At 40.0% G+C, this 15,670-nt stretch overlaps 1 protein-coding gene across 1 annotated transcript; it reads left to right on the top strand.

Annotated features, from left to right (window-relative positions):
- Positions 1-10,465: 10,465 nt before the first annotated feature.
- Positions 10,466-14,658, top strand: LOC110316467 (cationic trypsin-3). The gene is made up of 5 exons (XM_021190803.1): positions 10,466-10,537; positions 11,592-11,754; positions 12,995-13,248; positions 13,739-13,875; positions 14,411-14,658. Exons 1-5 carry the CDS (start codon positions 10,498-10,500, stop codon positions 14,558-14,560), a joined length of 744 nt encoding a protein of 247 aa, XP_021046462.1. The 5' UTR covers positions 10,466-10,497; the 3' UTR covers positions 14,561-14,658.
- Positions 14,659-15,670: the final 1,012 nt, after the last annotated feature.

Raw genomic sequence — 15,670 nt, 5'->3', positions numbered from 1 at the left:
ACCTTCTAGATGCTTGGCCTTGCATATGGAAAGGAATCAAGCAGAGGAAGATGCAGGAGAAGAGAGAATATCTGGCTCAAAGAGACAGAGCCAAGGAACATTCAGGAACAATACCCTACAGGTTCTGGAAGCCCTAGTGTCTCTGAGCTCTAACCACACCATCTCTCAAGCAGAACAAGGAGCAGAGCCTTCTGTTTTACTTCCTGCCCATCTCACTTCCCATCCTCCCTTCTCACCAAACCTCACCATTGATGCCTCAAGAGTTTCTGTGAGGTCACAGCTCCCCCTAGAGCATATGCAAGCACATTACACTGCTCTCTCTCATTTTCCCTTCATGAGCTTGAGATATACAGAACAATTAATGAGGGTATTGAAGGTAGGGTGATCCATAGACTAAGGAGGCATTATATGAGCTGCAAACATCAGCTCTTTGTGAAACACCCAAAATTAATAAAAAAAAAACTATCTACTGAACACAATCCCACTTGCCAGGCTCTGCTCAAACACTAGGAACAGAGGAGCAAAACAGACTATTTTGAAATAGGATACCTTAGTTTGTTGAAAAATCACTAGTTAATAATGTTATTCCTCTTGAACGCTGACAGTGGGGGTTACAAGGCACACTTTGGGAAAATGTAAATGTAATTCCTTTTAGTCATTTAAATAATTTCATCTTCTCATTTCCCTTGAAAGTTGGATGCAGATAAAGGCTGAAATAATTATTTGCAACCCTCTGCCAAACATTCAGACTTCTCGGACAACCACTGGCCAAGATGTCTACTCTTCTGCAGCAGGAACTCCAGTGTTCTCCAACTCTGTCACAATGCTTTACAGCATATGGGTGGTTAAATGTACTTCTTAGTAGTTGAATAAATGAGTGCAATGGTAAATAATAAAAGATCACATGTAAAGGGTAAGTTGAAATACTTTAAGAGCTTCCAATGATGTATTGTTGACACTGATATATATATATATATATATATATATATATATATATATATATATATATGTATGGCTTTGCATAAATTGAATGTGAAGTCTCAAGATGTAAGATTGACATGAAACTAACTAAAATAAGTTTACCTGATGTGAGTAGAACATTTGTACTTTAAAAGTGGTCATAGAACAGTAGCTTTTTAGTGTGTGCCAAACATTGTTTAAAGGAGCAATGAGAGAGGAAGAGGGATATTTCCTTCCTTCCTTCCTTCCCTCCTTCCTTCCTTCTTTCATTTATTTTCATTTATTACTTGTTTTTTTTTTTTAACACAGAGCTTCTCTGTGTAGACCTGACTGTTCTAGAACTAGCTCTGTAGACCAAGCTGACTTTCAACTCACAGAGATCTGTCTGCTTCTGCATCCCCAGTGCTAGGATTAAAGGCATGTGACACTGACACTTGGCAACATTTCCATTCTTAATTCCTCCTTCTTGTCAGGATCCCCTCATTCTTTGGAGACTTCATTATTTTATGACACAAAAAAACTATCCTTTTTTTTTTCATTAGCGCAAGAATATTTAGGAAACAGGGAGTGAGCTCTAGATATGCGTTTGAGGTATAACACTGTTGCCAGGGCATTGGAGTAATTAAAGTAGGGAGCAAATGCAGTATAAAGACAACTGCATACATTGATAGTGAAAAGCTGGGAGTTTCCTAATATTTTCCATTCATTCTAGCTCTGACCTTCTCCCTTTCCTTGTCTGCAGTTTTCTGAGGCAGTGCTGAGAAACCTTGCATCTGTTATCCTTAATAAGTTTACATATGTGATCGCCCAGTCTGCAGGCAGCCACTTAACTATTTTGGCTGTCTCCCCCTCTCACCTGTTAACATCCTCCCAACCCTGTTCTTGTTCTGAATTCTCAAGCCCCAAAAGCAGTATGTAGAAGTCTTCCTACAGTTTCTCACATCCCATGCAAGCCCTTTGTTGCCCATATGACCTTCTCCATTTGCTGTAGTTCCAACAGCCTGTGCGAGGCTCCTTAATGTGTCCCATTTGCTCTAAACACCAGACTCAGCTGGGGATGTCCTCTTTACCTATTCCAGTGATCCTTAGCTTGTGAGTTGTGACCTTCCCTTTGTACTAGAATTTTTGAATGGCATTAATTTAACTTAGAATAATCCATGGGCATTAGAGATGTTAAAAGGGATGATTTCTCCCCAGTAATGACTAGCATATTAACCAAGAAAGTAGTCAGAGGAACTAAAGAAAAATTCAATGTCTTAATATAGGAAAAGAACCTTCAATGACTTCAATGCCTGGTTCCTCTTGATCCTGCCAATGCAAAGATCAATATTTGAACGCAATCAGCCCTCAGTTTAACTGAATCTTTCAAGGCCACTAAGCCATGTGCATGGGAAAGACAAATAACAAACACAGTCTAATTAAATATAAACTAAGGCTTATAAGCGACCATGTGCTTAAATTCCCCATAGCTCATGCCTCTTGTTATAGAAAAATGACATAAAAGGAAAATCCACACAGTATATAGCAAGATCAGTTCTCGTTATAATTGAGAATTCACTGGTATCATTGAGCACAGATATTTCATACAAGGAGTAGAAAATAATATATTATGATGAGGTCAGGGAACTTTTAACTCCCTTATCTTTATCAAGTATCCTAGACTATTTCAGAGAATATCAGACATCAAAGACAACCTTGTGACAATCTTATAGGCCTAAGAATAAGTAGACTATTCCTGGATATGTTTTCTTAGATTTGTTCAATCACTGTATATAAATAATTATATAAATTATACATATTCATAGATACATATAATTACATCTGTATTAAAGATACCTTAAGGTATTAAGCATATATAACCACATGGTAATCAAGTCTTGATATTCTGATTAGCTTCAGTCATCAATATAATTTTCATTCACAGCCAACCAACACAGGAGCTACACGCTTGCCATTTTCTGAACCACTTCAAGAATGGTATGCTCATTGTTAGTCTTCAACTTGAATTTAGATAGTGTGAAGACTATCATTTCATTTTAGAAGTGGTCATTCATTTTAATGTCTACCATATAAAACATGGCCAGCACATGAAAGGTCAAATTATTGTTTAAGAGGAGACTAAGCTAAAAGGAGTCTCGAGTGCTAGAAAGATGGTTCAGGTATGAACATACATACAGTTCTTGTAGAGGATTCAAGTGAGGTGCCCAGAACACACATCTGGTGGTTCACAAATCCCTTTAATTCTGTCTCTAGGAGGTTCAAAATTCCCTTTAGACCTCTTTTAGGCACTACACTCAAGCTCAAAAACACAAACTCAGATACACACATATTTACACATCATTAAAAATATAATATTTATTTAAAAAGGAAAATTATAAACTTTCAAAATGTAACAACATTTATCCATGATTTTAAGTGATTTGCATGCACACAGATGTAGAAATGTTACTAGCATGACTAAAGGCTGGAGATCAGTACCCTCCCATATGGCTACTACCACTCTTTGATGACTGAATAATGTCCACAGAAGTCGAGCAGAACCATGTTCTGTTGTCTTGGATTTGGGCAAAAGGAGGTAGTGAAAATTATCATCTATCTACCATACCCTTACAGCTTCCCTGGAAGCTGCCAATTTTTCCCTCTTAGAAGGAGTGAATGTGATAAAACATGAGCCTATTATTGTAAGAAGCTCTGCACTGAGACATAATTGTCCCTATAGACCCAAGTCTCAGATGAGTTGGGAGAGTTCTAAGGGAGGTAAGAAATGGCCCACCTTCTACCCCTTCTAGCATTGCTGTAAGAATCATCAGCAGATTGTTGGTGAGGGTGAGAAGATGCCTCTCATTCTGGGTACTCTTCCTTCTCTTACTTTTTAATATTTTCTGACTCTTGGGAATTAATTAATTAATATGGGTTTTGTATCCAAGGCTATTGTAAAAAAAAAAATGGCCTTAAATGTTAATACTCAATATTCACTAACTAAATGGAGTCCAAGGTAGGAGGCTGCCACCAGGACAGCTTCTCAACAGACAGGAATACAAACAGGACCGGAACCTGGAGGCAGGAGCTGATGCCGAGGTCATATTGAATGTCTATATTAGCCAAACATTTAAGGCCTTTTGTTTGTTTGTTTGTTTGTTTCACAATAGCCTTGGATGCAAAACCCACTTGTCCTTTTGTTTTCTCCCTTTCGTGTGAAATTCTTAAGTTGTGTCCGTGTGAAATTCTTAAGCTGTGTGATGGTTTGTATAAGCTCAGCCCAGGAAGTGGCATTAGAAAGTGTTGTCCTGTTGGAGTAGGTATGACCTTGTTGGAGTAGGTGTGTCCCTGTGGGTGTGCACTTTAAGACCCTCATCCTAGCTACCTAGAAACCAGTATTCTGCTAGCAGCCTTCAGATGAAGATGTAGAGCTCTCAGTTCCTGCTCACCATGCCTGCCTAGATGCTGCCATGTTTCTTCCTTAAAGATAATGGACTGAACCTCTGAGCCTGTAAGCCAGCTCCAATTAAATGTTGTCCTTATAAAAGTTGCCTTGGTCATGGTGTCTGTTCACAGCAGTGAAACCCTAACTAACACAAAAGTTGATACCAGGAGTGGGGCATTCATGTGACAGTCTGGCCAGGATTTGGGAAGACTATGGAAGGACTTTGGAACCTTGGACCAAAAGAGCCATTGGGTGTTAAGGGCTCCATGCGATGCTCTGTAGGAGCTTGGAAGATAATGTTGAAAACAGTGCAAAGATGGAGGCCTGGCTTGTGAAATTTCAGAGGGAAGATTAATGACTCTTATCAGGGCCATTGCTATTTTGATTGCAAAGATTCTGCGGTTTTGGTTAGCTGGGGCTAAAGAATCAGATGTGATTAACAAGATACCAAAACTACTACAGTGAAACCTTTGCATTACTGGAACAATTGATGCTGATTAGCTGGACCTAAAAATTTCACAGTGATTAAGAATCATTAAGCATCATTAAGGTGAAATCTTCTGGGAAGAATTTTCTGAGAGCACAGAGAAGCTGTGTTCCAGAGACAGACCTTGTGTTGTCAGCTAGACTTGGTAATGTATAAGAGTCACCCAGGTGGTACTGATTTTGAAACATGAAGAGGTAGCAGCTGATGCTTGGCACTGTGAGTAGTTGTATCCCCTGAATTACTGATACTTGAGAGACATCAGTGTTGTGTACAGACAGTTTGCCTCTGCATTCTCTGCGCCCCGCCTCCTTCCCCACTCCAGAAGTCCCCATCCTCCCTCCAGCCCTGGGTAAAACAGGATATGCAGACAGCTGGTTTCTGGGCTGCATCCTCCTTCAGCAGCAGGGGGCTTCCCTCCCCTTCTCCTAGCATTAGAATGGCACTTAATGAGGACACTCTGAGAAGACATCCTGCCTTTGTGTCTCCAAAACCCAACACTTCTGCTGATTAGCAGCAGAACTCCAGGTTGCTTTCCTTGAGACCCTAGAGAAATAACAAGCTCAAGGGAGACCATGGAAAAAAAGTAAACAGAGGTCAGGACACAGACAGTTATGGCTAGCCATAAAATTAGTTTCTGAACAGACACCCATTAGCCCTCCCTCCTGCTTCAGTACTATTCCACCAAATGAGTACAGCCCTCTACTCCCCTTTCACACTATTCCTAACTACTCTGTACATAAACCCAATGTTTTCTGGACTCAGGGTTGCTTGCCAGCATCCATGCAGTGAGTGCTAGGTAAGCGATCCGAGTTCGAACTAGAAATAATAAAAGACTCTTTTTTTGAGTTGCAGTGGACTTCAAAATTCTTGGGCTCATCTGGGTTTCCTGTGGCCTCAGGGCACAACAAAGCCAAGAGAGGCCATCGGTGAAGGTACAGCCTTACTAGCAGTTGAAGGCCCAGGACTGAAAGGGTCATGAAGAGAAGTTGAGGCTTAGCACCATGAAAAGAGCATAAGATAGGTTATTTGTGAAAGTACAGCCCAGTTGCAGCAGAAGACAGCAATGTTTTGGAGATGCCAGTACCTTGAGATGACCACCAAGAACAACAGCAGCAGTGGAGTACAGGCTGCTGGAGCCTAGAAGACACAAGGTGTTTGCTCTAAAGAGCAGAGCTGGAGAAGTGACCCAAGCCCTTGGAGGCTTGAATGGATCCCAGACACTGGATTGTTCGAGTTTGATTTTGCTTGTGCTGTGCCCTGATATTTTTTCCTCTTGAAGAAAGTATTTTAATGGAGCCCACATTTAAGAGACTTTGAATTGTAAAAATACCTTGAATTTCAAAAGAGGCTGGGTATTTTAAAGGGATTGAAATTTTAATATGTAAGAATTTGTAAAGATTGTAGGACTTTTAAAATTATTTAGATCTTGGGGATGAATAAGATAGTAAGGGTTGAGGCTTAATACTGATGTGCTTGTGTGTCAAGTTGACAAGGGGTCAGTTGTACTGGCTGGTTTTGTGTGTCAACTTAAGGCAAGTTGGAGTTATCACAGAAAAAGGAACTTTCCTTGAAGAAATGCCTCCATGAGATACAGCTGTGAGGCATTTTCTCAATTAGTAATCAAGAGTGGGAGGGCCCATTGTGGGTGGTGCCANCCCTGGGCTGGTAGTCCTGGGTTCTATAAGAAAACAAGCTGAGCAAGCCAGGGAAAGCAAGCCAGAAAGTAACATCCCTCCATAGCCTCTATATCAGCTCCTGCTTCCTGACCTGCTTGAGTTCCAGTCCTGACTTCCTTTGGTGATGAAAAGCAGTGTGCAAGTGTAAGCAAGTGAACTTGCTTCTTGATCATGATGTTTGTACAAGACTAGAAGCCCTGACTAAGACAAGTTGGAAGAGTTTTGCTTGGAGAGGACACTTGAAAACTTGGCATTGGTTGTCACAAATGCAAGAAAGAGGTAGTGTTCTTTCTATATCAAGATTCTGGTAAACACAGGAGTTTCCCATCACAAAGTCTTAAGAGGCTCCAAATGTCAATAGTGTTGAAAGAACCTGGTTCCAGGGGATATCCTTGCTCCAGTCCCAGGATGAGATGACGCCCCAATAACTAGAGAGAAACCATTCTTGATGCAATATGCATGAGGTTTAATCAGGAAAAAACAACATGTTGAGGATAAGCTCATAGGAGATGGACCCTGAGCCATTTCAATTGAGGGCTTTTAAAGGAACGGGGTAGGGATGAGTTACAGCTTTTCTCAGAGGAGCTGTCCTTGGTAAACATTCCACAGAGGATGGGAAGGTAACATATGGCTCATTTATGTTGGAGGGGTCATAAGCTATCTTTTGGTGCACATTCCTGGTCCCAAACACAGGAAGATGGGTGCCTGGCTGGGGCAACTGAGATAATTGCTTAACTAGCTGTCAGGCAGAGGGACAGAAGACTCCCAGCTGGCCTTAGAGAACAAAGAGCTCTTTACTGGCCACATTTCTAATGATCTGGGGAACAGGTTTTGGGGAGTGTTAAAGCTGAGGCTCTACAGTGTCAAAGTTGAGAATCTCTTTTTCACTAAAATATTACTTTGTCACAGTGACCAAAGTATCAAACATAGATAAATTAAGAAATGAAAGTGTAATGGCTCATGACTTAAAATGTTCTTTTCATCATGTGAAGAAATACATAACAGAGAGGAGCCATTATGTGATTGCAAGCCAGGAAGCTGAAGAGGAGAACCCAGGCACTGCACTGCCTCTCTCCTCTTTTCATGTCTATCATATTGGGCCTCCAACCAAGAAATGGCACCAACTATATTCAAGTATGGTTTTCCCTATCAGTTAACTATCTCTGGAAATGACCTCATACACAGTGTCAGTAGTGTAATCCTTCAAATTCCTAGATAATTCTAAACCCCATCATATTGATAATGAAGATTCGTCATCCCAACTAAGTTGTCTTGGTAACAGCAAAATTTTAGAACAAGTTCTCAAGAATGATATCTTAAACAAAAATAACATACTAGTATATGAGTTGAGATTTTTAGATAGGTAGAGAATCTGACTATTGTCTTTAGCTAGAGAGTCACTTTGTATGAAAAATTCCTGTAACCAGACATGGTAGTGCATATCTCTAATCCCATTCATCCTGGACTGTGAGTTTGAATCTAACCTGGAAAATTTAAAATCTATCTCAAAATAAATATATATAAAGAATGGACGTGACAGGAAAAATGGTACATGTCTTTTATCCCAGCACCCAGGAACAAAAGGTAGGTATACACCAATGACTTTAAGGGCTGCTAGTCTATATAAAGACCAGCTCTAGGCCAGTTCCAGGTGTACATAGTAAGATCCTGTCTTAAGCAAAAGTGGAAAGGGTGTTGTAGATTAGCTTAGATTAGTGGTAGAACATGAACTTTCTGGTCTAGCATGGTGAGGCTCTGGGTTCAACTCCAAATACTACATGGGAGAAAAGCTTGCCCAACTCTTGATACTTGACTTTTCCATTAAATCTTATCATTTCTGTTTAAAAAATGCAATTATTGAAAAATCTATGAATTCCTTAATATTCACTTATCTTGGTAGTTCATTCTGTGTGCCTTATGTTTAATATATAATGCTGCATAATTCTGCTAGGAGATTGCCTTACAATTTACACATTTGGTTCCTGAAGTTTTCATCTGAAAACTGGGAATTAAAATAGGTATATCAAATCAATCTTCTTAGGAGGGAACACTAAATTAATATAAGCAAAGTACTTGAAACACAGTATATCCCTCCTTTTTCTATTTTTATACATGTTTATATATATATATATTATATATATATATATTTATATTTATATACATATATATGTTTTCCTATAAATCCTTATGATAAAATTTAGCTTACAAATAAAAAAAATTAAGAGATTGAGATGAGTAATAGAATATAATAGCAATAAAATGGAAGAAATCAATGATATGCTATGACAAAGTTATGTTAATATTATGAATTTCAGTAATTTAAAAAATAATTTTGGTTCATGTACCCATGGACTGAAGTCAATTGGAAACATGGGCAAAGGAAGAATTGAAAAGGGAACCACTATATCCTAGACTAGAACAAGCTCTAGATAAACTGACACAACTTCTCACCTTTAACTTTACCATTTTTTAATTATTATTTTTTGTTTTTTAGTTCTTTTATACAGTCCAGACTTCAACCCTCCCAGTCTGCCCCCCAACCACTCCCCATCCCATACCTCCTCCTACCCATCTCCAAGAGTATGTCCCCACCCCCACCCCTACTCTATCAGACCTCCCCACTCCCTGGGGCCCAAGTCTCTCAAGGGTTAGGTGAATCTTCTCTCACTGAGGCCAGACCAGAGAGTCCTCTGCTGTATATGTGTCAGGGGCCTCATATCAGCTGGTGTATGCTGCCTGGTTGATGGCTCGGTATCTGAGAGATCTCGGGGTTCCAGGTCAGTTGAGACTGCTGGTCTTTCCATGGGGCTTCCCTCACCTCAGCTTCTTCAAGCTTTTCCCCAAGCCAACCACAGGGGTCCCAGGCTTCTGTTCATTGGTTGGGTGCTAGTATCTGCATCTGACTCTTTGGGCTGCTTGTTGGGCCTCTCAGAGGGCAGCCACGCTAGGCACCTGTCTGCAAGCTCACCACAGCATCAGTAACAATGTCAGGGTCCCGGGCCTCCCCTTGAGCTCGATCTTAATTTGGGCCTGTCACTGGACCTCCTTTCTCCCATGCTCTTCTCCATTTTTGTCCCTGCAGTTCTTTCTGACAGGAACAATTCTGGCTTTTGACTTTCGGATGGCAACCACATCCCTCATGTGATGTCCTGTCTTTCTATTGGATGTAGACTTTGCAAGTTCCCTCTCCCCACTGTTGGGCTTCTCATCTAAGGTCCCTCTCTTTAAGTTCTGAGAGTCTCTCACCTCCTGGGTCTCTGGTACATTCTAGAGCCACCCCCACCCCCACCTCCTACCTCCGAGGTTGCCTGTTTCCATTCTTCCTGATGGCCTGCAGGGCTTCAGTCCTATTCCCCCCAATACCTGATCATACTTCCCCCTTCCCTTCCCTGTCCTCTCTCACACCCAGATCCCTCCCTCCCTCTGTCCCCTGTGAGAGTTATGCTTTCCTTGAAAGAGAGGGTCTTTTACACTAGCAATGGACTCTTAATGTGGATGTAGAGTACTAGAAGGGCCCTAGGAAATATTATACATCTTAAATATCTACAAAATAGGCATTGTCATGTGAAAGACCAGAGTTCCAGCAAGTCCTTTATAAAAATGCTTACATCTGGAATTTTAGAGTATCTAAGACTTTTGTCTGAGAACCTGAAAACCTGAAACTTTGCCTTGTGACTTTACAAACTTGTTTTCTTACTATGGAAAACAGTTCCCACCAGGTGAGTTTATTTCTTCCATTCCCACACCCTTTTGGAAGAAAAGTGTTTGGATTTTGTCCTGCATTATCTTCCATCTTTCATTGAATTAAATTCTAAATTTAGATTTCTGAGTTTCCAGTGAAAGAACTTTTCTGGCACCCATGGCCATGGGTGTCAACAAGACATGAAGGTATAAATAGCTGTGGAGGAAAGCCTTCATCCTATTCACTCCTCTAGCCTCAGTAAGCAACCATGAAGACCTTAATCTTCCTTGCCTTCCTGGGAGCTGCTGGTGAGTGAGTACCTTTAATGAGTAAGTCACCAAGAGTTAATCATCTTTGCTCTTTGGTTGGTGGTTCAATCTCTGGAAACCCCCAAGGATCCAAGTACAAGGAAGGTGTTTTGGACTAAACTTAAGACTCAGTGAATACCAAGAAAATATTCACCAATTCCAACATATCCTATTTTTATATAAATTAATTTATTTAATGTATGTGGGTACACTGTCCAACTTTCAGACACACCAGAAGAGGTCATCAGATCCCATTACAAATGGTTGTGAGCCACCATGTGGTTGCTGGGAATTGAACTCAGGACTTCTGGAAGACCAGTCAGAGCTCTTAACCACCGAGCCATCTCTCCAGCCCATATGAGTCCTGTTTTATTTTTAATTTTCATAATGAGTCTTGCTAAATTGTCCAGGCTAATTGAGCACATTCTATAGCTCAGACAGATCTTAAGTTTGCCATCATTCTGCCTTAGCCACCAAAGCAGTGAAGTGGGAACTACAGGTCTGAGACAAAATGCAAGGATGCAATTAAAATTGGAGCACTGAAACGTAATACAAGCTTTTCCAGAACTCAGAAAGCATAAATTAGACAAAGCTCTCAATACTTCCAGAAATATCTTGGCTAATAAAATGTCTTAGCTCAGAAGAATAATGTAAGACCTTGGAACTCTAAGAAACCTTGATAACAGTGGACCCTACTACACAATGCAGGAACCCATGTTGCAAAGGTTGTTAGCTTAAATGAAAAAGTTAGTAAGGGAAATCTTGTAATGATTGGTGAAATTGTTTATAAAAACTTCAGTTACAAGAAATAAGAGAGATAAACAGAATAAAAATATTAAATATTTTTTTCTAAATTGAGAATATTTTCAGCTTGCTCCTTAAATTTTTCTTCTTTGCTTATGGAGATAAAACATGGCATGCCAACAACTTATCACCTGTCAAGATTAATGCAAAGCTATCCATTTACATGGCTTCTCAGCAGATTCTGTTATAAAGTGTCCCTTATGTCCTCAAATAGTCACAATCAGGCATCTCTTGTTGACTTTCTTCTCAGTTGCTCTCCCACTTGATGATGATGATGACAAGATTGTTGGAGGCTACACCTGCCAGAGGAATTCTCTCCCCTACCAGGTGTCCCTGAACATTGGCTACCATTTTTGTGGAGGCTCACTCATCAATTCCCAGTGGGTTGTTTCAGCTGCTCACTGCTACAAATCGTAAGTGACCAATATTCACATTTCCATGCTCTAAATCCATTGTCCTTTGACCTTATCAATATACAATTAGGAAATGTGCACAGTTATACAGGATATTTAAAACATCCAGATATTGGATTGTAGAGGTGGATCAGTTGTTAAGAGCACTTGCTGCTCTTCTGGAAGGCCTGGGTTTGATTCTCAGCAACAACATCTAATGGTTCACAATTAACTGTAACTCTAGTGTCATGGGATCTTATACCTTCTTCTGGACTCCATTGGGCATCTGCATTCATACATGAACATACCCACACACAGACATGTATGTGTGTATGAAATTAAAAGTAAATCTTTAAAAAATCAGATATCAAGAACTTGATTCTACCTCAACAATTATGATCTACTGAGGGACATTTATATGGAGTGTTGTTCCAGGATTCATTACTTTCCAGGATTCTTTCTAGGTGATGATACTAAAGACCCAGAAGGGGAACCATCATTGTTTAAAGATGTCTTAGAATAGATTCAGATTGTGAATCACTATATAGCTTTAACAAAGGGAAATGGGCATGTAAAGATAAAACACTATATTTTAAGTACATTTTGAAAAACAAGCATACAAACGTTATATGCCCCAGTACAGGGGAATGCCAGGGCCAAGAAGTGGGAGTGGGTGGGTAGGGGAGCAGGGCTGGGGGAGGGTATAGGGAATTTTCAGGATAGCATTTGAAATTTAAATAAAGAAAATCTCTAATAAAAATAAAAATAGAAAAGAAAAACAAGCATACATAATTCTGTCTTATAATATTGCACTGCTTTTCAGCCAAGCGTGGTGATACACACCTTTAATCCCAGCACTTCTTTTCTGACATTTTGTTTCATCCCACTGTTTATTTATCTTAATATCTCAAATCCTTGTATATCTCATATATCTAAAGTCTTGAAGAATTACAATTGGAAAAATAGCAAACACCAACCAATTTCTACCAATCTTCTCTTCATCTCCAACTACTTCTTAAGGATGTTTCTTCCCATCCTATATCTTGTATTTTAATATATAATAAACTGTGATTCTGTACTAACTAGGAGGGAAATAATCACAAAGAATTATCTGACCTACAAGCAGGAAGGGATTGCATACAGCTACCTAGGATACAAAGTCACCTATATGAATATTTGTGTTTATTTGCATGATTGGAATATTGGGGGGAGGGAAAGATTGAAGTTGGATATGTTAAAAACTGCTAATCCTTATATCTAGCCGAATCCAGGTGCGCCTGGGAGAACACAACATTGATGTCCTTGAGGGTGGTGAGCAATTCATTGATGCAGCTAAAATCATTCGCCACCCCAACTATAATGCAAACACCTATAACAATGATATCATGTTGATTAAGCTGAAGTCAGCTGCCACCCTCAACTCTCGAGTATCCACTATCTCTCTGCCAAGATCTTGCCCATCAGCTGGTACTAAGTGTCTTGTGTCTGGTTGGGGCAACACCCTGAGCTCTGGCAGTAAGTATCACTGGGACTTGATTACCAAGTGTAAGAAGACTAGAGATGAAAGGCACATTGGGGGCAAGGTGGTCCAAATTCTCACTCAAGGGAAGATTCTCTAAGGAGAGAGGCATATGCAGACAGTGTTAACATGCATAAATTAGAATGGAGAAAAACCTTCTGCCCACATCACACAGTAGACACAACAAAAATGAACTTGTAGAAAAAAAAAAACTTGAAAGCATTTAACTGAAATGGGGGTAATAAGTAAATAGCAGCTAAAGATTTTTGGTGTTCCTTTAAGTATACACTTGTAGAAAGTGGTGGACACTGATTTTTTTAAAAAATGATGTGAATTGAATAAAATTACTTCCTCAAAAAATGTTCTCCGAAATTATAAGTCACTGGGGAATTTAAAGACAGAGTAGGTGTTAAGAAAGAGGCAGAAGGCTGGGAAAGTTGTTTCCAAGATCCATGGATAATCTATTTTCATTCTTGTGCTTGACAGCCAACTACCCTTCACTGCTTCAGTGTCTTGATGCTCCTGTCCTCTCTGACAGTTCTTGCACAAGTTCTTACCCAGGCAAGATCACTAGCAACATGTTCTGTCTGGGCTTCCTGGAGGGCGGAAAGGACTCCTGCCAGGTGGGTTTGTTTGTGGTTGTGCTCCCTCTTATTCATTCGCCCTCCTCCCTTACTTCTGCTTCTTTGAAAAAAAAAAAAAAGATGGAGAGATAACATTAACCATCTCTTAGATTATTGGTAAGAGTAGATTTGGAATAAACTTTTAATTGTCTCTATTATATTGATGACTAGGACTAAATGTGAAAAAGATATACTGGAATTACTACAAACATTTCATCTGACCATGTACCTCAAAAACTTTATTGTAGACTTTACCTTTGAAAGAAGAGCAGAGCATTTGAAAAAGTATTCAGTCTCCCCAGTTCTCACACATTTGTCGGTTGATAGAATGACTAAAGAAAGGTGTAGGTCTGTAAGAAAGATAAAGAACAGTGGCATGCAAGGAGTCTGCAGCTTCAGGATACAGGATACAGGATACATGAAGTTATTTCATGGAGAACCTACAAAAGTGGCCCAAGATAATCAAGTAACAACTTGGAATCCATTTAGACATTTGCGAGAACTCTTATTATCTTCTCTTTTCTTTGTTATTCAGGGTGACTCTGGTGGCCCCGTAGTCTGCAATGGACAACTCCAGGGTGTTGTCTCCTGGGGTTATGGCTGTGCTCAGAGAGGAAAACCTGGTGTCTACACCAAGGTGTGCAACTATGTGAACTGGATTCAGCAGACCATTGCTTCCAACTAAACACCTTTAACTCTTCATAAGCCCTCTCTTTGTAGTCGAATCCACCTTCCTTCTATGCCCTAAACCACTATCATGAGAAAAACATTTTGTTTTTACCACATCTGTCTATGAATGGTTCTTGCATGATAACGATGAACTTTCTCTTGAAAATTGCTGCCAATAAGAAAATTTATACAGTGTTCTACAATTTTGTGAAGATAATTTAAAAGGATATTTAGTATTTCATTCAAACCGAATTTGCTAATTTATTAATATAGTTGGCACATCTTAATTGAATATTTGGCTATTATGTATGCTTTCTTATGCCCAAATGTAGTAGATTTAGTGTTAATTATTTGTAACAGATTATGATACAAAAATGCAGAGACAAAAGCAATGGCTAAAAGTCAGGGAAATGATGAAGTCAAAGCTGCCAGCATTCCTAGGTCATTTCCACTTCCACGACAGAATGCTATTTCTTCTATGTTATTCTACAGTCAAACTCTATTGTGTTGCGTAAAATATTAAAAAGTACAATCCATGCTATGCTGGCAGGGACTGGAGGGCTGGCTGGCCAGGCACTGGCAGGCATGGCTGGCCTGTTCTCGTCTCGTGGAGACTCTCTGATTCAGAGTTCTAAAATCTCTCCACCCAGCTCACTAAGTTCCCACTGGTGGGTCATTACCACGCCAATTCCCACAGACTTTTGGGTGCACTTCTTGCAAACCCACACTTTGCCGCCTTACCTTTCTCTTTGCGTGAAGGAAAACACTACACAAATGCAGTTCAGAATCACTGGGAATTCAATCACAGCATACAACTAACATAATTTACAAGCCATTCAGAGTTAAATCCTCTGGAAGCAGATCCAAATGAATCTGCCACCGGAAACAAGGTCTCCTCTATCTACATTTTTGCATCATCTCCAGTTCTCCCACCCACTCTCTTCTCCTCCACTGTCCCTCTGTCCATCCTGGAAGTCCTGCCTACTTGCCCAGTGATTGGTTTCTTTATTCATTAGAAGGGTCATATGACACCCCAAGTATGTGATTCACTCCTCATTCCAGTCAGTTCCTCTTGGCGAAGTTGAATTAGCATCAAAATACAGACAGCACCAGGGCTACCCACAAT

The sequence above is a fragment of the Mus pahari genome, chromosome 2 (genome assembly GCF_900095145.1).
Source record: "Mus pahari chromosome 2, PAHARI_EIJ_v1.1, whole genome shotgun sequence".
In the NCBI taxonomy this organism is placed as follows: Eukaryota; Metazoa; Chordata; class Mammalia; order Rodentia; family Muridae; genus Mus; species Mus pahari.
This window is presented reverse-complemented; position numbering and strand designations above follow the sequence as displayed.